Below are 25028 nucleotides of genomic sequence, written 5' to 3'. Positions count from 1 at the left end.
AATGTTTGTAATCTGGGCCTGGTTATCGCACACAACTTGGACATTGATAGAGAAATAGCCCTTGCGATTGCGGAAAAGTTCCCCATTCTCACCACCTGGGGTAGATATTAAAATGTGTGCAGTCAATAGTGCCAATTACCCCAGGAAATCCTGCTTTTCTGTAGAATCCAGCTGTTATCTCCCTACTTAGCTCAAAATGAATGAACTGATCTCTCAAGCTTGCCTTTGACACCCTGTTGACAATTCTGCAAACTGTGGACTTGTGAACTCCAAATAGATCCCCATCAATCATTTGAAAGCAACCTGTGGCATAAAAGCGCAAAGTAACCAAGAGCTGGAGAAGTGGCGGCACAGCAGCATTCCTGCCACTTCTGTGCTTGATAGCTGGTCCAACTTTCCCATTGAGGTAAATTACAGACTCTTGTGAATCTGTACCGCTGGAAAAACTCACTGTTGCTATAAAATTGCATAGGGTTAAGCCTATCTCAAATATTCCTGCGTGGAACTTTTTCTTCTAATTCCAACAAGCGAATATATGTAGCCATGTTGTCAGTAACACTGAAAACCTCTAACTTAAACCTCCTCCAGGGGTGGTTTATTTTAAACTGGCAATCCAGGTTTATCCTGGGTTTAAAATCACTGGTGCAACAGATTTAAATTTAACCTACGTTTAAGTGTGATTTAAACCTGAGATTATCCATGGTTTAGATTTAACCAGAGATTAATGTAAACTAGATTTAAACTAGGTTTAAGTTTGGTGCAACATAATTAGTCAGTAAACTGTGATTTAATCCAGTTTAAAAATTAAACCACATTGGTGCAACCCAGCCTAACACTTTTAACATGAAGTCAGTTTCGTTGATGTTATAAACTCTTCATTGATGGAAACTTGAGTGCAAAACTGTTCATGACAACTGCAGTCCTAAAGTTAGCAAGTCACCTGTAGTCCTCAGCCATAAAAGCATTACTGTAAGTGTCCAGAGCGTCTTCCAAGCGGGTAATTCCGCCCCAAATCACCAGATTTAGAAAAATGTTCACCACTGACCATCTCGGATTTGCTTCATACTTTCTGGAAATATTGTCAGTGTACCCAATAAATAGTGTACAAAATTTTAGGCTTGTACTTTCATTAGTTTCTGAGATATAGGGGCTTTAAAAAAGGGGCGTGGCCCCAATTTCACTGTTGAAACGCGTGCTACAGAAAACGGACCTAAGTTTTAAAAGTCATTACTTTTTTAAAAGTCATTACTTTTAAACTATTCATGCAAGTTGCATGAAATTTTCAAGGATTGTTCTTCAATGCCAGACGCCTTTAAATACTAAAATAGAAAGTTCACAGTTCAGTATTTGCCAAGTTACGGCTTGCTGAAAATCATAAAAAAAATGTGCTTTGGAGCAAATTTGACACCCTATATATCCACATTAAAGCACACCAGATCTTTCAAATTTTCTTATTTATTACTCATGTTATAGTACTCTTTAGGCAACTAGATATGTGTTCAAAAGAAATCAAACTTTCTGATTTTTTAGGCTTTAAAAATTAAAAAAAAAATTTGTGCCTATAATTCAAATGCATATTACAAATGTATGATAATGTCTACCATAAAAACAATTATACCACTGGAAAAAGCTTGTTTTGATTAGCAAATGCACAAAATATGAAGTTGGTACCCTAAACCAAACTATGAATATTAAGGTATCAAGTACGGCATGTTTTACGATAGACAGAAATGCTGTTTTAAGGCATATTACAATACAATTACAAACCTACAGTGTAGGAAAAGTAACATTACAAATACTTTATTTGAAGAGCTTAAACAGTGTATTGATTTGCTTTTCCACATCAGATGGAAGTTTATACTGGCTGCCAGTTGATGTAAGTGGGGCATCAATGATTTTCATGACATGCACCAGAGGGACCCAACAGTTATCCTCTCTCCTGGGCCAGCTGTAAGTCTGAGAGGGGCCATGAGGATGCATAAATGTTACTTGTACATCTTGTTCCTCCTCTGATAATGCATGAATGTTGCTTATCCACCACTGTCTGTCATACAAACATACAACATATTTACCAGGAATTGTATCTGCCAGAGAGACTGCTGATTTAACAGGGGTTTTATGCATTACTTGTGGCCGATTCCCACTCCTATCCACAATGAAGCTAGGACCACCTGACACCCTGCTGACCTGCAGCTGGTTGGACATGATTGGAACAAATGAGTGGTTGTCTCCTGTTCCAGGAATAGTAGCTGACCTTGAAAATCTTGTCTCCAATGCTTTTCCACTCTCCATAACTTCCCCTGTACCAACCCAGATGAAATGGATGTTCTTGATATGTTTTTCTGCCCACAAAAACAGATCAGATGGTGTATGTGATCACTCGTGACTGCCTGTAAGCTAGCTCGAGCTGCTGACTGCTTTACAGTGCCTCCAATACCATCACAGGGTGATTTACCATGAGAAGTGGCAAAGAAATGCCATTCTGCCAAAAGTCCAAAATCGTCTGCATGCTTTATTAGATTTGTGAAATTTTTATAGTTTTTGTATTGGGCTGCTGATCCGTCACTGAAGTAAATGACCTTTTTCAGCTGGGGATGTAAATGGCATCTCATCTCATCTCATTATCTCTAGCCGCTTTATCCTTCTACAGGGTCGCAGGCAAGCTGGAGCCTATCCCAGCTGACTACGGGCGAAAGGCGGGGTACACCCTGGACAAGTCGCCAGGTCATCACAGGGCTGACACATAGACACAGACAACCATTCACACTCACATTCACACCTACGGTCAATTTAGAGTCACCTGTTAACCTAACCTGCATGTCTTTGGACTGTGGGGGAAACCGGAGCACCCGGAGGAAACCCACGCGGACACGGGGAGAACATGCAAACTCCACACAGAAAGGCCCTCGCCAGCCCCGGGGCTCGAACCCAGGACCTTCTTGCTGTGAGGCGACAGCGCTAACCACTACACCACCGTGCCGCCCTGTAAATGGCATACATATGGTAAAACCTTTTTTAAGAATGCATGCACGGCCACTGTATCATGCTTAAGGCAGTCACTTATTATGCAGATAGAGATGCATTTCGTTACTTTTGTACCCTCTTCATTCTTTGCTCTAATGTACACTGCAAATGGATGAAGAGTGCATTGGCTGTTGTCCCAGTGGTATCCCTGGGCAGAATCCTGTACACAGAATGAATAGTTTTCGGCAAAATCCAAAAGCATAATACATTCATCCGCTGACAGATTTTCCTTCAAATTCTTCAAATATCCACTCTGGTGTTTGGCAATGAAATGATGTTTTGCTAGTTTGTCTGCAAGTAGATTATATGCCTTAAAACAGCATTTCCGTGTATCGTAAAACATGCCGTACTTGATACCTTAATATTCATAGTTTGGTTTAGGGTACCAACTTCATATTTTGTGCATTTGCTAATCAAAACAAGCTCTTTTCCAGTGGTATAATTGTTTTTATGGTAGACCTTGTCATACATTTGTAATATGCATTTGAATTATAGGCACATTTTTTAAAAAATATTTAAAGCCTAATAAATCAGAAAGTTTTTGTTTTTCTTTTGAACACGTACCTAGTTGCCTAAAGAGTACTATAACATGAGTAATAAATAATTTGAAAGATCTGGTGTGCTTTAATGTGGAGATATGGGGCATCAAATTTGCTCCAAAGCACTTTTTTAATGATTTTCAGCAAGCCATAACTTGGCAAATATTGAACTGTGAACTTTCTATTTTAGTATTTAAAGGCGTCTGGCATTGAAGAACAATCCTTGACCATTTCATGTACCTTGCATGAATAGTTTAAAAGTAATGACTTATGGAAGTTAGGTCCATTTTCTGTAGCATGCGTTTTAACAGTGAAATTGGAGCCACGCCCCTTTTTTAAAGCCCCTATATCTCAGAAACTAATGAAGGTACAAGCCTAAAATTTTGTACACTATTTATTGGGCACACTGACAATATTTCCAGAAAGTATGACGCAAATCTGAGCTGGTCAGTGGCGAGGCCTCTGGTGATTTCACATGGATTGACCCAAGTGTGACTTTCAACTGTCCACATGGGGCCATCCTCCACAGGAGCGATGCAGTGAGACTCCAACCAGATACAGGGCACCAGGATGGATCAGGCTGGTCCAAGGAGCAGAAGAGGTCAGCATCTTGATCCCAGGAACAGTATACATATTGCACTGAGTACAAGCAGGGACTCTGGCAAAAATAACTATGACAGCATAACTAAAAGGGGAGAGTCAGAGGGTAACACAGGCATGAGGGAGCCCAAGGACATAAAGCAGCCAGCCACTACACTGTCAACAAACTTGAGTGAGCAAGCGAGTGGGGGACTGACAGCATCCATACATCCCAGTTTACCAAAACACTCTGTCTGAGGACCCTCCAGATCTACTCCTTTACCTCATAAACACCATTAACAAAAGGCTTGACTAAACAGATATGTTTTCAACCTAGACATTGTAGTAAATCCCTGGTGTGGGTGGAATACTGAAGTGTGGCAGGTGGGAGATGATGTTTTCTCACAACTTTATTTTCACTTTTTCGTACTTGCCTTTGAGCTTTACAAAGCTCATTCACACATGCACACAGACACACCAACATGTGCTCTGGTTGAGAGAGCTCCTCTCTCGTCACTCTCTCCCTTCTTTTCTACCATCCATCCTCGTTGCAAAACACATACAGACACAACGTTAATTGACAACAAGTGTACTGACTTTGCCACTCAGCTTCCCTGGCCCCGCCCTCCATTCACAAACCAAAACATGGCCAATCTCCTGCTGCCACATACCCCCACTGCCTGACTCAGGCCGGGGAGCTGTCCGGCCTGCAGTGGACTCCCCCAATGATGGGATAGGAAGTCCGTCACCACCATCTGCACCTCCAGCCTGTGGGCGAAGGACAAGATACCAAAGGGTGATCCGCACATTGGCATCCTTCATGCGGTGGAGCCACTGGAGGGGCGCATGGTCCAAACAGAGGGTGAAAGGGCGCCCCAGCAGGTAGTATCAGAGGGTGAGGACTGCCTACTTGATGGCCAGGCACTCCATTTTGATGGTGCTGTACTTACTTTCACACATCGAGAGCTTGCGACTGGTGTACCGCACTGGATGTTCCTCATCCTCCACCTTCTGGGACAGAATGTCCCCCCAACCCTCTGTCCGATGCATCCATCTGTAAAATAAAAGGGAGAGAGAAGTCAGGGTAATGTAAAAGTGGCCCCTGACACAGTACAGCTTTTACTTGGGTGAAGGCCTGTTGGCACTGCTTTGTCCACTGGACTGGATCTGGTGCTCCCCTTTTAGTGAGATCAGTCAGCAGACTGGTGATATCCGAATAATTAGGTATGAACCAGCGATAGTAGCCAGCCAGCCCCAGGAATGGTCTAACCCCCATTTTGGTCTTGGGGCAGGCCGCAAGCACTGCTGTCTTGTCTTGTCAATTTGGGGATGCACCTGCCCATGACCCAAGTGGAAACCCAGATACCATACTTCCACCCGCCCAATCGCACACTTTTTCAGGTTAGCTGTGAAACCCACATGCCTTAGTGATTCTAGAATGGCCTTAAGGTGTTCTAGGTGCTGCGGACAATCATTACTATATATGATAATGTCATCAAGGTAGCTCACTGCATAGGCAGCGTGGGGGTGGAGGATCTTGTCCATGAGCTGCTGGAATGTAGCAGGAGCCCCAAATAACCCAAAAGGAAGTGTGACAAAGTGGTGTGACCTGAACTGTGTGGAAAAGGCCGGTTTTTTTTTTCCTTGGGATAGAGGAGTCAAGGGGATCTGCCAATATCCCTTTGTCAAATACAGTATCGAGTAAAAGCGAGCAACACCTAATCGATCGAGCAACTCCTCAATGCGAGGCATTGGGTACATATCAAATTTAGACACAGCATTGACTTTTCTGTAGTCCACACAGAACCAAACTGGCCCGTTGGTCTTGGGAACCAGGACCACCGGACTGCTACAGTCACTGTGGGACTCCTCGATTATGCCAATTTCGAACATGGCCTTGAATCTGTCCTGAACCACCTTTTTCTTGTGTTCGGGTAAGCGGCAGGGGTGGCTATGCACCACCACCCCGGGGGGATTTCAGTGTGGTCTTCTGTGAGGTGGGTGTGGCCGGAAAGGGGCACGAGAACACGTTGTAAAATTCCTTTTGCAACCTGGCAACCTCTGTGAGTTGGGCCGGTGAGAGGTGATCTCCCCAGGGGACCAGAGCAGTTTGAGTAGTTACTTTTTGTTTTTACCTCCAGCCTCAGCAGAACTACCGATGCCAATGCCACAGGGACCCCTTCGTTCCAATGTTTTAGTAGGTTGAGGTGGTATATTTGCAGTGCCCCTCTCCTGTCAGTTTGCCTCACCTCATAGTTGATGTCCCCGATTCGCCATGTGACCTCAAAGGGCCCTTGCCACTTGGCAACGAATTTGGAGCTTGACATGAGCAATAATACTTTATCTCCCAGGGTGAACTTTCTAAGGCCCTCGACCCTGTTGTACAGCCGGGCTTGATGTTCTTGTGCCTGCCATAAGTTCTACTGGGTTAAGTGCGTGAGGGTGTGGAGCTTCACATGCAGGTCAAGAATGTACTGAATTTTATTTTTATTCGTTGAAGGTTCAAGATTCAAAGATTTGTCAATTCACTATATATCCAGGACATATAGGAGAATCCAAATGCTGTTTATCTCTCACCTTACTTGTAAAAACAGATAAAGAATAAAAAAAAATTATATTAAGAAAAACAATATATATATAAATATAGATAATGTAGGTAAAAATACACTCTAAAATCAAACAATGTACAAAATAGCAGTAGTGCCAATACAGTACAATATATGTAATGGAGAAGGTGCTAGAAGAGTAGCTTATGAGGTGGATATGAACAGTAGTGCAAATGAGCAATAGCAGCAGATACAGCAGTAATGCAAATGATTGTAGTGTGATGTGCAAATGGATGAGATAGAGTTTCTTGTGTGAATGAATGTGTTACAGACCAGGGGTAGGGGGTAGGTAGTGGACAGAGTTCAGCATCCTGACAGCCTGGTGGATGAAGCTGTTCAGCAGTCTTCTGGAGCAGGCCCGGAGGCTCCGGTACCTTTTCCCTGAGGGCAGGAGGCTGAAGAGTGAGTGTGAAGGGTGGGAGGTGTCATCAGCGATGCTGATGGCTCTGCAGGTGAGATAGGAGTGATGTATGTCTGTAAGGGAGGGCAGAGGGGTACCAATGATCTTGCTGGCCGTGTTCACTATGTGTTGCAGAGTCTTCCGATTTTCCTGCAGCACGTCCAAAATGCCTTGAGGCTTACGCCCATATAATAATTCAAATGGTGAAAATCCCCCTTGGAGGCTTGCAATACCTCTCGTACTGCAGATAACCGGGGCTTGAACCATTTATCCCAATTGTGTGCATCTTCGCTTACAAACTTCCGAATGAGTTTTGAAGTGCATGTTTGAATCATTCCACTAAGCCATCTGTTTGTGGGTGGTAAATGCTGGTGTGGATGGATTTAATTCCTAATAACCCATACAGCTTGCCAAGTGTTCGTGACATAAACGTAGTGCCTTGGTCAGTCAGGATTTCTTTGTGAATCCTGACTTGGGAGATAACATGGAAGAGCACCTCCGCAATACTGCATGCTGATATATTGCGGAGAGGCACCGCTTCCGGATATCGTGTTGCATAGTCCACCAGAACTAAAATAAAGCTATATCCCTGCGCTGACTGATCTAATGGGCTGACGAGATCCGTGCCAATCCTTTCGAAGGGGGTCTCGATTAGACTGAGTGGGCGCAAAGGCACCCACCACCAATGGACATATCCCCACAATTCCTTGGCCAATAAAACTGGGCCATTATTCGGGCTAGTGTTTTATCTTGTCCTAAATGTCCGGCCATCAGATTAAAGTGAGCCATGTGGAATACAAGTTCCCTATGGCTCTTTGGGGTTAACAATTGGGTTAACTGTTCGCCAGTTTGAGTGTCCTGCATCACTCGATACAGCCTATTCTTAATAATAGCAAAGTATGGGAAGGAGGGTGTCACATTTGGCTGGAGAGTTTGACCATCGCTTACTCTCACTTGGTCAAACGCATGATGCAGAGTCTCGTCTTGCGACTGCTCTAACAGGAAATCCTTGAGGGAATCCCCAAGATAGGGAGGAGGGGCGAGCTGCTCCTCACTCCTCATATCACCCTTATGCAGTGCTGACATAGGCGGCTCTGTGACAGCTTCCCCAGTCAATGCCATACCAAGATCCTCCCATGACGCATTATTGCAGGACCTACCCCCTACTGGATGCTCCATTAAGCCTCTAAACCCCAGCCAGTCAGTCCCCAGAATCAGCGGGTGGGTGAGACGCAGGTTAACCACCGTCCTTGTACTATGCTTTTCTCCCCAAAATAGAACATGGACGGGCACTAGTATCATGAACTAGTATCATGATCATATCGTGTTGTCTGTGCACACACACACAACCTTCACAACTTCTCCCCAGTGCCTCACCTTGCACCAGGTTTTGGTGGATTGGGGTCTGATTATAGCCGGAATCCACCTACACGTGATGTGTATCCCCTTGCACACTCACGGGTATAAGATACGCTCTGGCCTGATCGAGGGCGGTCTCTGGCGCATCGGGGATCCAGACCACAGCTCCCACCTCCATCGCGGAGCACTGACCTTGGAGATGCCCAGGTTCCCCACAGCACCAGTATACTGGCCCAGGCTTCACTTCTGCACCGGTGATATGGGAGTCACTCACCTGGGGCGAGAAGACACAGAAGGGGAAGATGGGAGGACACCACAGGTGCAGTGGGCCGGCTGGGGGGTAGCCAGCCCCCACCTCTGCAGTGGGGGAATGGGGCGGGGACGGGAAGGAGAGAGAGGGGAGGAAAGAGAAGGAGAGAGAAAAAGAGGAGCGGTGACATGTCCGCCTGCCACCGGAACCACCGCCAAATGGTCCTCTGCTAACTCGATGGTATGATCCAGCAATGCCGGCCAGTGGCACCGGACCCACGCCGCTGTTCCTTCTGGAAGCCGTGTGACAAACTGTTCCAGTTTCACCAGGTCAATGATTCTCCCCTGGGCATCGCGGTTGTCTGCCTTCAGCCACTGCCGGCAGGCGTCCCAGAGCTGTTGGCCAAATGCAAACAGCCGGCTGACCTCCTCCAATGTCAGGGTCCAGAAGCACTGGCAGTGTTGTTATACGGAGTGACCGACACACTGCAGACGGGCTCACTTCAGGTTCGTGTAAACGAGCTGACTGTCAGCGGGGAGCTGTTGTGTGGCGAGCTGCGCCTCTCCAGTCAGTAGCAGTAATGGGCATGCCGCGCGCTGCTCAACCAGCCACCCCCACACTTCGGCCACTTGCTCGAAGAGTGCTATAAAGGCTTCCGGATTGTTGAGCAGCCCCATCTTGGTAAGGGTGATGTGAGGAGGGTCCACTGCGGTGGTGCTCAAGGACCCCACCAATGCAAGCAGGTGCCGGAACGACTGGTGATCATCTTGCTGGGCCAGCAGCAAGGTTTCAAAGCATTGTTCCTGCTCCTTTCAGGGGGTGATCAGTGCTTGGTGCTGGCTCTCTTGGGCAGTAGCAAGGGTATGAATGAAGTCCTTAAATGGGGAGGACTCCATGTGTGATTCCCTTCAGTATTCCTGGGTTTCGGCACTACTGGAATACTGAAGCGCAGCAGGCGGGACATGTTCTCACACAACTTTTATTTTCACTTTTTCGTACTTGATTTTCAGCTTTACGAAGCTGATTCACACACGCACACAGACACACTGAGATGTGCTCTGGTCGGGAGAGATCCTCTGTTGTCACTCTCTCCTTTTCTACTTTCGATCCTCCCTGCAAAACACACAGACACAACGTTAATTAACAGGTGTACTGACTTTGTCACTCACCTTCTCTGGCCCTGCCCTCCATTCACAAATTGATGCTTGGCCACGCCCCCGCTGCCACAAACATTAAATATTTTTATTCCATGTTTTGTTGCTTTTTTGTATTTTGGGGGGTTTTGTTTTTGAGTAGAGGTTTTTATTTTCGTTCTTGGTTGGTTCAGTAACGCCGCCATTTTCTTCTTCTCTACTCACAGTATATAAGCTGATAGCCTAGTAGTATAGCCAATCAGAGTGCTTGATTGCGCATATCCAGTGAATGTGGATAGAAAAATAACAGGTTTATGAAGTATCCTTGTGGATGTGTGAGGCTAACAGGATTTTTTTTAATAAAGTTTAATAAATGCTTGATGTTTCCAGTCAATGAGTAATTGTGATCTCAATATTGACCAAAGTAAATGTGATTATAATTTTTTGCCATAATCGATCAGCATTACTACATAATTAGGACGCTTCCTTCTAACTGCATGTGATCTTCATTGAGTGTTTTTGTCTTGTCAGAATTAAATAGGAGGAAGTTACATAGCATCCAGTATCTAATGTCTTAAACACCAGTTTAATAAAAGATGAGGAATGTTTGTCCTTTTTTTTTTTTCCTCCCCCTGAAACCTATTGCTTATGCATGAGGAAGTCATCGTTACCAGTTATTTATATTGGCCAGTCAGGTAAGTCCTGAGTCCAGGAAAGAGGTGTTTTGTTTCACTCCAGCAAAATGTAGTAGTCAGTCTACTCTACCTTTCTAAACATATCCTCTCTAAAACATTGAACAGCATTTTCTCTAAACCAATAATGCAGGCTTTGCAGTTTTATTTAAGATCATCTTCTTTGATGGTAACATTTTAGACTGATAATGTCGAATACCAAAACTATGGAACATGTATGGAATTATGGCGGAAACAAAAAAAAAGTGTTTGAAAAATCTGAAATTTTTTTTAAAGTAGCCACTGTTTACCTTGATGACGCTTTACACACTACTGGCATTATCTTAAAGGAGATGCGCAGAATTTTTAAATAAATTTCTGAGTGGATAGTATCTCCATCCTTGATTCTTGTATGCTGCATAATGGGAATAAAAAATATATATATTTCTGAGAGTTAAAATCGGCTGCAAAGTTGGCATTTGAGCTGCCCCGCTGAGCTAGCCATGCCTGAATGTGTGACATCACAGCAGGAACTGGTTTTAAGGCCGAGGCCTTTTACAGCAATAGACCAAAGTCATATAAATAAAAATTTATGTTGAAAGTAAGAAATACCGTTACCGACTTGCTCAACTAAAACTGATTTGACTTCATTGATTTGTGGGTTGACGCTCATTAAAACAGGATTGGCGTTATAACTTATGCAACATACATGTACATGCGTGCATTTTCACTGATAAAACGTAAAAGGCTAATTAAAATCAGATGAAATGAGACAATCACATTCTGAAGCAAATTAAATAATCTTAAACCGGTAATTTAAACACACAATACAAGTTACATGTATTAATCTAAATGCAGGTAAACAACGTGTTGTTTTTGTTGTTTTTTTTTATCCAAATGAGAGTTGGAGCTTGCCCGTCTGTGTTCTCGCTTCTTGAAGGCCGATTTTGTGACCAATTGTTTTGAAACGATCTGACTTTCAGTTGTTCATTCAGTTCTCGGTTTATTCACTTCTTCCACGTAAGGGCGAGATGGCAGCAATATCCAGTTTAGAAATAAGACGGCTGCTCCGCTCATTCATTTTTCTTCATACTGTGTAGTCTGCCATTACTGCTCAGCTCAGGCAATTACTAAAACCAGGGACAGAACGGGATGTCACCGGTTTTAGCAACAACTGCTGGTAGTTCACTGCCCGAGTGATATGTCCCATCCCATTCCATCCCGGGTTTTAGCAACTGAACTTTCTCATCTCATCTCATTATCTCTAGCCGCTTTATCCTGTTCTACAGGGTTGCAGGCAAGCTGGAGCCTATCCCAGCTGACTATGGGCGAAAGATGGGGTACACCCTGGACAAGTCGCCAGGTCATCACAGGGCTGACACATAGACACAGACAACCATTCACACTCACATTCACATCTACGGTCAATTTAGAGACACCAGTTAACCTAACCTGCATGTCTTTGGACTGTGGGGGAAACTGGAGCACCCGGAGGAAACCCACGCGGACCTGGGGAGAACATGCAAACTCCACACAGAAAGGCCCTCACCGGCCACGGGGCTCGAACCCGGACCTTCTTGCTGTGAGGCAACAGCGCTAACCACTACACCACTGTGCCGCCCACTGAACTTTCTTTCCTTTAAAAAAAAAATAAAATACTTTCCTTTTCTTGTAGTTTTCTTTTTCTTTAATTGTTGATACTGCACCCTCTTTCAATACAGGCTTGTAGCCAACACTCCTCAACAGATCAGAGGTCTTGTACGAGTCTTCAGTAAAATGTGCAGAGCAGAGGAGGGACCACTTCGTAGGTGCCCAATGTGCCCATGAACTTCTCGCAAAATGCGTCCAAGTCTTTGCAGTTTGAACATTCTTGGACCATGAATGCAACATAAATCCAGCTTCTGTTGTGTTGCTGCACTGGCCAAAAACACATCTATGTGGCATGGTGATAAATTAGCTCAAAATGGAGGATCAGAGTTGCAGTCAGCTGTGTGTTTTAGTATAGTGGAAATGGCAATGAGACCGATAGACTTCCTGTTGTGGCGTTATGGACGTCAAGGTCATTTACTCAGACCGCTACCTATATAAATCATTAGTATAGTAATATAAAGTTAGTATAGTAATATAGTAAAAATTACTATATTAGATTCATTGTTAATGCTTAAAACTATTCCTGTGCCATTCTTGAGGTCTCAAGGCATTTATAAACGAAAGTGAGGCCATGGCGCTGCGTATATGCTTTAACCAGCTTCATGAGGTAGTCACCTAGAATGCTTTTCAATTAACAGGAGTGCCTCATCAAAATTCAATTAGTGCAATTTCTTGCCGCCTTAATGCGTCTGAGATCAAATGGTAAATAATAAAAATGCAGTAAATAACCCACAACATTAAATAACCACAACATGTCAAGAACCGCTCAGCTAAGTAAAGAGAAACAAGTCCATCATTACTTTAAGACATGAAGTGACTTGGTTCATAAAAATACTAACCACATTTCCAGAAAAGTTGGAATGTTTTCCAAAATGCAATAAAAACAAAAATCTGTGATTTGTTAATTCATGTGAACCTTTATTTAGCTGACAAAAGAACAAAGATTTTCAATAGTTTTACTGACCAACTGAATTGTATTTTGTAAATATAAATGAAGTTAGAAATTGATGCCTGCAGCGCACTCAAAAAAAAAAAAGTTGGGTCAAACGCGAAATAAGACGATAAGAGCAGATTGGCTGCTTTGAGTATTTCTGAAACTGTGTGTTGCTCTACCCCTAGTGGTATTGTGAGATCACTTGCTGTCGAAATTCCTTTTCTCAAATATCCTGTTATTAACCTATACAAAAAGTAGTAGGAGATCACAGTACACATCTCATTGTTGCATTTCCTGGGAACTGATTCAATCTAAAGTTCTGATGAAGTGATGATACAGTATGAACAAAGAGTTGAAAATGTTTCCTCCCTGGGGGAGGGGGGTGTTGGGGCAGTTGGTGAACTCATCTCATCTCATTATCTCTAGCCGCTTTATCCTTCTACAGGGTCGCAGGCAAGCTGGAGCCTATCCCAGCTGACTACGGGCGAAAGGCGGGGTACACCCTGGACAAGTCGCCAGGTCATCACAGGGCTGACACATAGACACAGACAACCATTCACACTCACATTCACACCTACGGTCAATTTAGAGTCACCAGTTAACCTAACCTGCATGTCTTTGGACTGTGGGGGAAACCGGAGCACCCGGAGGAAACCCACGCGGACACGGGGAGAACATGCAAACTCCGCACAGAAAGGCCCTCGCCGGCCACGGGGCTCGAACCCGGACCTTCTTGCTGTGAGGCGACAGCGCTAACCACTACACCACCGTGCCGCCCAGTTGGTGAACTATGAATATAAATAAATTACTTTCTGTTAATAACTATTACAAATCGTTTTAGTTACTAAAGAGCAGAAAAGACAGATTTGAATTTTCCATATTTGCTTTAATTTGGGGTAGGGGGGCACTAATATGTGAATACCCAGTTGTCATGGCTTGTTTGTTATACACATTTGTGTGTAGCAGGAAATTAAAAAAAAGTAAGCTTAAGCTGCAGAGATAGGATTGCTACTGCTGCACTTAAATATCTCAACAGGCACAACACACATGTACACACACGTCCCCTTTAGTCTTTAATAAGCTGGCAACCACTTCATACCTTATACAGTGAAGCCATAGTGATGTAAACTGAACTTTGAAATCATCAGCATAGTGATGACTGAATTATGGTCACATGACTACATCTAGATCGCGCGCGCACACGCAGGTAAACATATAAAACGTCTATCAGAAATTAGACACCGCCACATGCACACAATTACTTTATGACTGACAGTATGAGTTTAGTGCACTCTCACTCTGACATTGAGTTAGTTCCCTTCACCACATAGTTCCTGTTAGAATGGATCTGAAAGACTACAAGCGCAGTCTCTAGTACAACCCACAGAAGAGTCAGTAGAAAAATTATTTTTACGCTGGACTTTTTGGGGACACTTAACTCATGGATTCTGCCCTTGACGAAGATTCTACTGTTTCGTGTCTCTGCTCTGTGCCTGATGGAACCTTGTCTATCCTCTCGGCCTCTCTCTCTCCTCCTTCTTGCACTGATCTTCCGTCATACCTTATTCACCCTGAAGTAGCCAAGCTCAGGAGCCAAAATGATCATCGGCACACTCGGCCACGGTCTGATGGCGATGTTTGGGAGTCATTTATGAACCATGCGGATCTCTCCTTCTACAGGAGCATCACAGATCAGTCGTGCCTGAAGGTTTACCACAAGGACCCAGCACACGCCTTCAGCCATGCAGCTCGGCCCAGCAACGGAGACGCCAGGGTAAGTGCTAGCTCTGATCAAATTACCTTCATCAGGACATATAGAGTGGCTCAGTGGTTGCTCTTGTCCATCTCGTGCTCATGTAGGATCCAAAGTTCCACTATTGAGGTTGCATTGCTCTTATTAACTTGTCACGATGATGCACAATTCATAAAGATCTGTCCTAATTGAGTTGGTATCAGGTTAAGAATGACTGAATATGTGTGAGGTCATTTTGAAATATGTAGCTTATATCAGATCAACTGGGATGTGAACAGGTTGAGTTGTATTTTAATTTCCTACTCGGTACATGCTCAGGCAGGTAAATTTTGATTTGTTTTAACTAATGTGTTCTTGAATAACTGGTATCAGCTTAGTAAAATGATATATTTGATTAGAAAATATAAATTTGTTGTTATTGGGCCTTTGACTCTACTACAGTATGTTTGTTTACAGGACACATCCAGTGGGTTTCAGTAACTTCTGACCTTCCCATGATGAATATTTTTATTAGAAATAATTAACATTTTGTAGATTTTAAGGAATGTTGGAAAAACATCAAAATTTTCAGAGTATATTTTATGGCTTTTTTTGCGAGAGATTCAATCTCTCAGCAAACCTTTTTTTTCAATTGGACTTTGGTCATTTATTTTCATGTTAAGAGACATTCACTGCTCTATAATAAACCCTCTTTTTGCTCTCTCTGTAAAGAATTTGATTATCACACTGCTCAGACATTTGTTGCGTTCTTTCCTAAGTCTAATTTCAGGGCGATTGCTGTGGAGTGTGTCTCCTCATTCTGTGCTCAGAATAGAAGTCAGAGGTCTTTCTCCTGCTTTATTCGTCCTCATAACCCTCCCTAATCTCCCACAATGGTTGGGACTAATATAACCATTTCCTGTGTGGATGTGTGTCTAATCTGCAGTCTGGTTTTGACTACCATGCTCTAATACTCATTTTATTTGAATTTTATCTTGCCGTGTGTGTTGCTGAGAGGATTAAAATATCGTGGAAATATTTGTAGTCTTGTGACTTTACAGGCAACTGTGGTGTTCTATGAATGAAGCAAACATTAAATAGCCTTGATTTGCACATGTATATTACAATACAGTGAAATTCTTTCTTCAAAGATCACAACTTGTTAGGAAGCAAGGGTCAGTGTGTAGAGTCAGCCAAATGGAGAAGATGGGGTTAACAGCATTGGTCAAGGACCCGTCAGTGGCAGCTTGGTGGTGCTGGGCTTTGACCTTCTGATCCCAGAGCCCACTGAGCCACTACGACCAAGCAGAGAAACAAGCAGATCAGCAGTGTAACAATATAATGAAAGTCTTTCATACAAGAGCAACATTGGCTTTGTTTGTCTTCAGTTTGTCTTCTCTTTAAGGCTTTTTGGGCAAAACGGGCTTTTTATTCTAGACAAATCAGCTTCTGGATTTTAGTGCAGGCTTAACATTTAGGCATAATAGTGAACTTGGAGCCTCTTTGAAATGATCAGAGACATATCAATACTTTACACATTATCTGAGAGGTCTTGACAGCTTTAAAGTGAACTGTCTGATGGTGAAGTTTCTGATGAAAATGAAAGCTTTTCTGTACTTGTTCCTGGGGTGGTACCATCAAGGTGTACATGGTTTTGTATGGGGTTTTTTTATTGAATTTTTTTAAATTTTACCTAGGAAAGTGCAGAAGGTGGCACGGTGGTGTAGTGGTTAGCACTGTCGCCTCACAGCAAGAAGGTTCTGGGTTCGAGCCTAGTGTCCAGTGGGGGCCTTTCTATGTGGAGTTTGCATGTTCTCCCTGTGTCTGCGTGGGTTTCCTCCGGTTGCTCCGGTTTCCCCCACAGTCCAAAAACATGCAGGTTAGGCTAATTGGTGGTTCTAAAATTGACTGTAGGCGTGAATTTGAGTGTGAATGGTTGTTTGTGTCTGTCAGCCTTGCGATGATCTGGTGACTTGTCCAGGGTCTACCCTGCTTCTTGCCCATAGTCAGCTTGCCCACGACCCTGCACAGGATAAGTGGTTATGGATAATGGATGGATAGGAAAGTGCATGTGATGTACCTTCAGGTTTAATTATCCTACATTTCTGTTGTATTATTCATATATTGTTTTTAATTACGGATTTTTTTAAGGTGTTCAGGTAAAATATACATAATAAAGATACAAAAATACAAAGTTATTAAAGGTCTCTTTGACTGTACCACTGGAGCAACAAGGAAACGTATAGTTTGGTATCTTTTTTTTTATTTCTGAGAGCGTACTAGTAACCAATGACTAGGTGAACTGGCCTAGTGGTTAGCGTGTCTGTCTCTCGACCAGGAAATTGCGAATTCTACTTGCAGTTGGGTCATACCAAAGACCATTATCAAAATGGTACCTACTGCCGGTCTGGTGGGGCATGCCGCAATATAGATGTTAATAGGGAGTCAAACTCTCGTGGTTACCAGAGGACTGGTCCCCCACTGTAACCCTAGCTATGTAATAGGCAAGAGGCCGTGGGCTACGGAAACGGAGATCAGCGCTGGTGCCTGGTTAGTACTGGGACAGGAGACTGCCTGGGAAGATCAGGTTCTGGCACGGGAGGGACTTTGACATTGAATAATGTTTAGTTGGAGGCAGGACACAAGTCTGTAAAATTGATGTGTTCTGTATGATTAAGGGCAATCCAGGAATTGTGGCCATAAAATGTAGCAGGGGTCAAGGTACAGGCAGGGTAATCGGAGGCATATCCATAATCATAAATCACATAGGCATGGGTCTAAACACAAAATGCAGAGCATGGAATATAAAATAAAAACCCTGGAGAAACAAGAAATAAGGCTAAGGATTTAATGAAACAAATTGCATGAAAATACTTGCTAAGAGACAGAGAAGCAACAGAGTATACATAGACCGGCTAGTAAAGGGCTTAAAGGGGTTGGCTCACCCTTCCCAGAAGCCTCTGTGCTAAGTAAGTGAGCCGCCGTTTTCGCATCTGTGGATATTCTACTGTTTGAAAAACAATCTGCAAGCTTCTGGCAACATTCTAAGCCAGAGATCATAAGGTGTAACATGAAATGAAGATATTTTATCAAAGTGGTTATATTTTAATTTCCTTCAACTGATCCATTCCATTTTCATATGATGATTCTGTTGTAATGGATCACAACCAGTCTCGTCCATCTCGCAGACACTATGAGGGAAAGAAAATATCAGGCATATTCTATTCAAACCTTCCACGTGTGATACATAGATGGAGAAAAGTGCAAGACGGATTTCAAAGGGGATCACGAACAGTGAATTAGCAGAGGTTTTGCTACGGAGAGAGCTACTGGAGTAGCATTCATGTGATTTTCAAAACAAAAACAACAGACTGGATTCTGGGAAGGGTGAGTCTGCTTTAATGCAGACCACTGGGGTCTCATTGATCAAAATGTGAGTAAAATTCCAAAATTTCTGTGTCAGAACTGCCAGTATACAAAAGAAAATGTGCATTTATCACACATGCATATACACAGCTATTCACAGTGGACATTGATAAAAACAGTAGAGGTACTGCTGTATGAGGAAGAGTTAAAAAAATGGTTTACTTGACTTGTCTAAGAGAAAAAAATAAATGACCCCTCTGCAAGAGCACCTTGCTGTGTGAAGTCAGTCTTTCTGTGCTGTTCAGAAAGAATTGTATGTTCTTCCTGTCCATACCTGTGAGGAAGCGCCACTGTATGCCATAAATGACCTACAGTACACTCACTGGCCACTTTAATAGGAACTTGTTCTTGAGTCGAAATTTCCTGTTCTTGGCTGCAGGAGTGGAACCCAATGTGGTCTGTTGCATGCTGAGATATTTTTCTGCTCACCACGGTTGTAAAGAGTTGCTACGAGTTACTACAGTGCCTTGCAAAAGTATTCATCCCCCTTGGTGTTTGTCCTGTTTTGTTGCATTACAAGCTGGAATTAAAATGGATTTTTGGAGGGTTAGCACCATTTGATTTACACAACATGCCTACCACTTTAAAGGTGAAAATAATTGTTTTATTGTGACACAAACAATTAAGATGAAAAAACAGAAATCTGGAGTGTGCATGAGTATTCACCCCCTTTCTTATGAAACCCCTAAATAAGAGCTTCTCCAACCAATTCACTTCATAAGTCACATAATTAGTTGATTAAGATCCACCTGTGTGCAATTAGTGTCACATGATCTGTCACATGATGTCTGTATAACTCAACCTGTTCTGGAAGGACCCTGACTCCGCTACACTACTAAGCAAGCAACATGAAAACCAAGGAGCGTCCAAACAGGTCAGAGACAAAGTTATGGAGGAGTGTAGATCAGGGTTGGGTTATAAAAAATATCCCAAACTTTGAATATCCCACGGAGCACCATTAAATCCATTATAGCAAAATGGAAAGAATATGGTACCACTACAAACCTGACAAAAGAAGGCCATCCACCAAAACTCACAGACCGGGCAAAGAGGGCAACAATCAGAGATGCAACAAAAGCCCTATTCGCACGGGATTAGTATTACCTGTGAACCTCTGGCGATTTGTAATAATTGCAGAGAATGTCTGAGATGTTAGTCCCGTGCGAATGCACCATGTCTGTAATTTGTAAAGTAATAATTCCGCCGCAAATTACCTACTATATTTTGTCAAACACAGACGTCCAGTGACAATACTAGTCCCGTGCGAATACGCATGTCCGTGTTTGTTATTGTAATTGCGTGTTTTATATCTTTTCCAGTTACTGTGAGTAGGCTAATGGAGGCTACGATTGAAATTTTCATGAGTACTGTTTTAGGGGAAAGTGGTAGTCGTGCCCCATACCACACTACATGGAATCCATCCGCTTCCCAAAAACAGCAAGAAATCCAAGAGGAGAGCTCGAAGATTTTTGACCTGGATGACTTGTGTGGCTGCTTTCAGTAAAGAACATTTTTAATATTTCATTGCTATAGCCAGGCCATATCCTCCATGGACTAGGGATGGTGAAAACAAAAAAAATCTTGACCGACCACCGAGCCTCATTAGCTGGTTAAAGTCGGTTAACCTATGAGTTTAAACAGGGATGCAAACGGCGCGCCTTTTTCACGGCTCGTGCAGATCCGATTTTTTTGGGGGGACGTTGGAGTGTCTGAATAATTTCATCAGAGTAAAATCTGTATTAAAATTACTACATAAGCAAATGCCGTTACAGTCCATGAAAAAGCCGTGAAAAAGTCGGCATCTGCACCTTTAGTTTGTGTGGAGAGATATGATCTGCAATAACATGCATTGTTGGCTACAGACCGAAACATACTTTCAGAATGCACTGGCCAAGGCAGGACTAAACTCGATGTGCTTTCTAATAATAATAATAAACAGAATAGTAATTTGTAAGCTAAAAAGCCTGTGTCTACACTTTTTTCTTTTGCCGAGTGGCAGCGGGAGGGCGGGACATGACTGAATGGGTGTTTCTGATTTGTCAGCTGTCTTTAACTGTGGCGGGAGGGTGGGACATGACTGAATGGGTGTTTCTGATTTGTCAGCTGTCTTTAACTGGGGTGGGACATGACTGAATGGGTGTTTCTGATTTGTCAGCTGTCTTTAACTGGGGCGGGAGGGCGGGACATGACTGAATGGGTGTTTCTGAAGTACAGGATGTTACGACATATCCGGTCGTGATGTCTGTAAATTGAGTAAATTATGGACTTTGCTTATCCCGTGCGAATGCAAGGGATTTAACACAGAGGTTGGGTGGGAATTTACAAATTACTATAGGTTCACAGGTAATACTAATCCCGTGCGAATAGTGCTAAAGACACCAAAGATAACGCTGAGGGAGCTGCAAAGATCCACAGCGGAGATGGGAGTATCTGTTCATAGGACCACTTTAAGCCATACACTCCACAGAGTGGGGCTTTATGGAAGAGTGGCCAGAAAAAAGTCATTGCTTAAAAAAAAATCACGTTTGGAGTTTACCCAACAGCATGTGGCAGACTCCCCAAACACATGGAAGAATATTCGCTGGTCAAATGAGACAAAAATTGAACTTTTTGGCCATCATGGGAAATGCCATGTGTGGTGCAAACCCAACACCCTGAGAACACTATCCCTACAATGAAGTATGGTGGTGGCAGCGTCATGCTGTGGGGATGTTTTTCATCTGCAGGGACAGGAAAGCTGGTCAGGACTGAAGGAAAGATGGATGGCACTAAATACAGGGCAATTCTGGAGGAAAATCTGCTTGAGTCAGCCAAAGGTTTGAGACTGGGACAAAGGTTCACGGTCTAGCAGGACAATGACCCTAAACGTACTGCTAAAGCTACACTGGAGTGGTTCAAAGGGAAACATTTAAATGTCTTGGAACGGCCTAGTCAAAGCCCAGACCTCAATCCAACTTGAAGACTGCTGTCCACCAACGCAACCCATCTAACTTGAAGGAGTTGGAGCAGTTTTTCCTTGAGGAATGGGCAAAAATCCTAGCGGCTAGATGTGCTAAGCTAATAGAGACATACCCCAAGAGACTTGCAGCTGTAATTGTAGCAAAAGGCAACTCTATAAAGTATTGACTTTTGGGGGCTGAATACTTATGCACACTCCAGATTTCTGTTTTTTCATCTTAATTATTGTTTTTGTCGCAATAAAAAAAAAAAACGATGTGCAGCGCCGAAGCACGCAGAAGGTGTTAGTACGCCTCTCATTATAGTGCGGACTTTCCATAGCATAGAAAATCGCTACGTTTCAATTTGTGTAACTGAACTTGTTTCATATCACTGGTCATATAAACCTATGTAAACAGGAAAAACGCGGAAGAGTTTGGTCGCATCTAACTACAGCCCCAAAAAATACCATTGGCCATACTGAGCCTAGCTACATTGCTAACAGGAGTGACAGCGCGTCTGACTGCGTCTGACTGACTGGGAGGTCGCGCAAAGCTCGGACAGGTACGGAGCAGCTCGTCTCAATTCAGATAAGAGCATATTTCATTATGGAAGTACGGTGGACTGTTCCTTTAAGGCCGAGGCCTTATACAGCTATAGACCAAAGTCATATAAATAAAAAATTTACAGTGAAAGTAAGAAATACCGTTACCAACTTGCTCAACTAAGACTGATTTGACTTCATTGATTGTGGGTTGACTCTCATTAAAACAGGATAGGTGTTATAACTTATGCAACATACACATACATGCATGCATTTTCACTGATAAAATGTAAAAGGCTAATTAAATAATCAGATGAACTGAGACAGTCACATTCTGAAGCAAATTAAATAATCTTATATCGGTAACTTAAACACACAATACAAGTTACATGTATTAATCTAAATGCAGGTAAACAACGTGTTGTGTTTTGTGAATCTGACTTTCAGTTGTTCATTCACTTCTTCCACGTAAGGGAGAGGTGGCAGTAATATCCAGTTTAGAAATAAGACGACTGGTCCACTCATTCACTTTTCTTCATACTGTGTAGTCCGCCATTACTGCTGGGCTCAGGCAATTACTAAAACCCGGGACGGAACGGAATATCACCGGTTTTAGCAACAACTCCAGGGAGGTCACTGCCCGAGCGATATGTTCTGTCCCGGGTTTTAGCAACAACCCTCGGCTCACTCCAGGAGGACTGGTGCAACTGAACTCGCTTTCCTTTTAAAAGAAAAATAAAATAAATAAATACTTTCCTTTTCTTGTAGTTTTCTTTTCCTTTAATTGTTGATACTGCACCATCTTTCAATACGGGCTTATAGCCAACGCTCCTCAACAGATCAGAGGTCTTGTATGAGTCTTCAGTAAAATGTGCAGAGCAGAGGAGAGATCACTTCATAGCCGCCCAACGTGCCCGTGAACTTCTCGCAAAACATGTCCAAATTTTTGCAGTTTGAACATTCTTGGGCCATGAATGCAATGTAAATCTAGCTTCTGTCATGTTGCTGCACTGGCCAGCAACACATCTACGTGGCATGGCGATAAATTAGCTCAAAATGAAGGATTGGAGTTGCAGTCAGCTCTGTATTTTAGAAAAGCGGAAATGGCGATGAGACCAATAGACTTCCTGCTGTGACGTTATGGACGTCAAAGTCATCCACTCAGACCACTACCTACACGAATCACTTTAATCATAAAAATTACTATATTAGATTTATTGTTAATACTTAAAACTATTCCTGTGCCATTCTTGAGGTCTCAAGGCATTTATAAACGAAAGTGAGGCCATGGCTCTACATATATGCTTTTAAGAGAATGTGTGACACTTGCAAACAACATGCAAGTATGCTGGAGTTGCTCTGAAGGCTTGTATGATTTACTGTGCCACAATGAACTAACTGTTCATCTGGGACTGCAGGTCCAGTCTTCAGGAAACCATGTTGCCCCCAACCCCCCAGAAACATTTTCAAATGGAGCAAAAAAATACCCTGCATACATCATCTGTAGGTATTCCACATTAGCTGAGCTTCCTGTTTATCAATTGGTCAATTATCCCTATCCATAGACCCTGGCATATCAGAGGGCTTATAAGGTGACTTGCATACCTTTTGTCAATACCCAGGGTGCCAAACCCAAAGGGAAGGTTGATAAACTGGCAATGGACTATGAAGTGGAGGAATTTCCTGTATTTAAAAAAAAAAAACTAAAGGGTCTTAACCTCACCAATTGCTTGTTCACTGCCTGCATTACACTTGATATGCATCGTGGATATAATGGTAGATACTGTAAGGATGTTTTATGCTTCTTAGAACCAGAATGCAGGGTTCCCTGCATGCCTTTTTTTTGAATCAGAAAATATCTTGAAAATAACCCAGCCAAACATGCTCCATCCCATGTATTCTCCTTACTGGTTGTTTCTGTATTATGCACTGCACTTGAGTCAGTATAGCCAGTTGATATGGGCCTTGTACCTTACATCAACAAAGAAACTTCAATAGAAATGTATTTTCAGATACAATACCAAGATGCCTCTTTACTTTCAGTGTGTCTTGTCCTGGAAGTGCGTTCATGCCCTAATCTGACAAAGCATTTAGTGTTCTTGGTTTGCCCTGTGGCGCTATTGTGGCCAGAGGTGGACTGTAATGAAGTACATTTACTTGAGTACTGTACTTAAGTACACTTTTTGAATATCTGTACTTTTTTTTGGGCAACTTATGACTTTAACTTCACTACATTTGAAAGACAAATATCAGACTTTTTACTCCATTACATTTCTATCAAGGTCCTCTTTACTCGTTACTATGAAGCAGCTTTGAAAGTGGATGGGGTTTTTTTTCTTTTTTTTTTTGAAAACGTGATTGTTTTTTTCACAGGTGACACTGAGAGCCTATCATTAATCACCAGGGTCACATCTCATCCATAGACTGGATAAAATCAAGATCTGCAGCATTATTTAACATGATCAGTTGATGGCAGAATGGAAGGAGGCAGTTCTTCTGGGGATTACATGCACTCATGGCTTTACCTAGAACCCATGTTTCATTTTTCTGAAAGGAATAAAGAGTAATTTTGTTTTAAATGTTTGCTTTGTTTGCCTAAAACGAACCACATCATAGCCTACAAAAACTTGCCCTCCAACCTGCAGAAGCATATTGAAGTATTTAAACGTTTTATTCCAAGAGAAAGCTTGTAATGAAGTTTTATGTGCTCTTAGAGCTAGCAATAATGTCACAATAGTTATTCAGTCTGGTTAGTCAAATGACTTTCAGTGGATTTGCCCGCCAAGTTGCTATAGCCTTGTTCATGGCTAACGTTAACACATAGCTAGTTAACTTGGACACCGTTAGTTAGCATGTAAAAACGGAGTTATGCGAACATGAATAACATTAATTTATCTGAAGTCCTTTCAGAAGTGTTTTAACATAATCTTGCCAAATAAAATGTAGAAAACTTTCTTTTAGAGTAACGTTAGCTACCCAATATGATTGAGTTTGAAAAGAGTTTGCTAGCATGTCAGTTGGAGCTTCACTGACTAGCTAGCTTAACATTAAACCACCATGATTCCACAGGCAGATTCATGTGTGCATGAAGACATACAATTGCACGTGTGCGCGCGCACACACGCGAGACCTGTGAGATGGGCCATATTGTACTAGTCAGTCACAACAAATTGCTGGAATTTTCTTTTGATGTCACATGATGGGCTTGCTTGCTTGCTTGCTTGCTTATTTATTTATTTATTTA

The 25028-nt window shown here is 42.7% G+C and overlaps 1 protein-coding gene across 16 annotated transcripts in view; it reads left to right on the top strand.

The window, feature by feature from the left end:
* The window catches only part of si:ch211-285f17.1 (sickle tail protein homolog), a 422785-nt gene that overhangs the window by 289547 nt on the left and 108210 nt on the right, over nucleotides 1-25028 (top strand). For all 16 annotated transcript variants that reach the window (XM_060921371.1, XM_060921379.1, XM_060921372.1 and 13 more), the window contains one exon: nucleotides 14826-14919. In XM_060921371.1, coding sequence (XP_060777354.1) covers nucleotides 14826-14919 — 94 coding nt within the window. The remainder of the gene's footprint in view (nucleotides 1-14825; nucleotides 14920-25028) is intronic.

This window comes from Neoarius graeffei, chromosome 5, assembly GCF_027579695.1.
Source record: "Neoarius graeffei isolate fNeoGra1 chromosome 5, fNeoGra1.pri, whole genome shotgun sequence".
In the NCBI taxonomy this organism is placed as follows: Eukaryota; Metazoa; Chordata; class Actinopteri; order Siluriformes; family Ariidae; genus Neoarius; species Neoarius graeffei.
Note: the sequence above shows the minus strand (reverse complement) of the source record. Positions and strands in the feature narration are given on the sequence as shown.